Source organism: Penaeus monodon, chromosome 28 (genome assembly GCF_015228065.2).
Source record: "Penaeus monodon isolate SGIC_2016 chromosome 28, NSTDA_Pmon_1, whole genome shotgun sequence".
In the NCBI taxonomy this organism is placed as follows: Eukaryota; Metazoa; Arthropoda; class Malacostraca; order Decapoda; family Penaeidae; genus Penaeus; species Penaeus monodon.
Genome location: NC_051413.1, coordinates 4,878,127 through 4,878,877, shown reverse-complemented (window position 1 = coordinate 4,878,877; position 751 = coordinate 4,878,127). Strand labels below are relative to the sequence as shown.

General features: G+C 38.9%; 1 protein-coding gene across 1 annotated transcript in view; it reads right to left on the bottom strand.

Moving 5' to 3' along the window:
• The window catches only part of LOC119591307 (transcription activator BRG1-like), a gene marked incomplete at its 3' end in the record, with an annotated part of 18,291 nt that overhangs the window by 944 nt on the left and 16,596 nt on the right, over positions 1 to 751 (bottom strand). The window contains 1 exon segment of the mRNA XM_037940034.1: positions 638 to 751. This exon segment is cut by the window's right edge and continues 95 nt beyond it. Coding sequence (XP_037795962.1) covers positions 638 to 751 — 114 coding nt within the window.

Sequence of the window (751 nt, the reverse complement as noted above, 5' to 3'; positions counted from 1 at the left end):
TCCATACAAACTCACCTCTTTCCCGAACTATTTGTCCTAGTCCTAGAGCAAACATGAAAGCATAAATGGAGAGGGCTTTGAAAGTGTACACCAAGACAGAGTTCTTTATTTTCTTTCATTCGTTTTTGATGAGGCTGTAGACCAACTATCTCCACTATAGAAATTCAGTAACCATCCAATCAAAAACAGCTGCATGGTTACCCCAAGACACTTAAAGACCCTTCTCCTTCATGTAGTGCACAACAGTGTTAACACACTCTAGGAATGGGACAAAAGTCCATTACTTCATAATAGAGACAGTGTTACAAAAAAAGAAAATTTACAAGAAACTTGAGAACTACTTTCTACCTGTATAGTACAATCTGAAGTCATGCATATATATTATATACACAGTATAAATCTTTTGAACTGTTAGAAAGCCTGGCAGAAACTTATGGTGCAAAATACAATGTTTGCAGACACTTACATACCCATATGCCAAAATGCTTAATAATCCAACACTTATCATAAACAACTCTTATCTACTTTACAAAATACACAGCAGAGCACAATCCCTAATTCCAGGTAGCTCTGAATGAGAGAATTCCCGAACACGTGAAAAATGTCTCATACTAAGTGGTGGAAAGAGGGCTTTTACCTGTCTTCATATTTGATGACTATGTCCATCAGACGCTTGAGCTGCTTGATCAGGCGTTTGTTCTTGGGGCCTGGTTTCTCCCTCGCTGGTCGACCTCGTTTCTTGGGCTTAGGG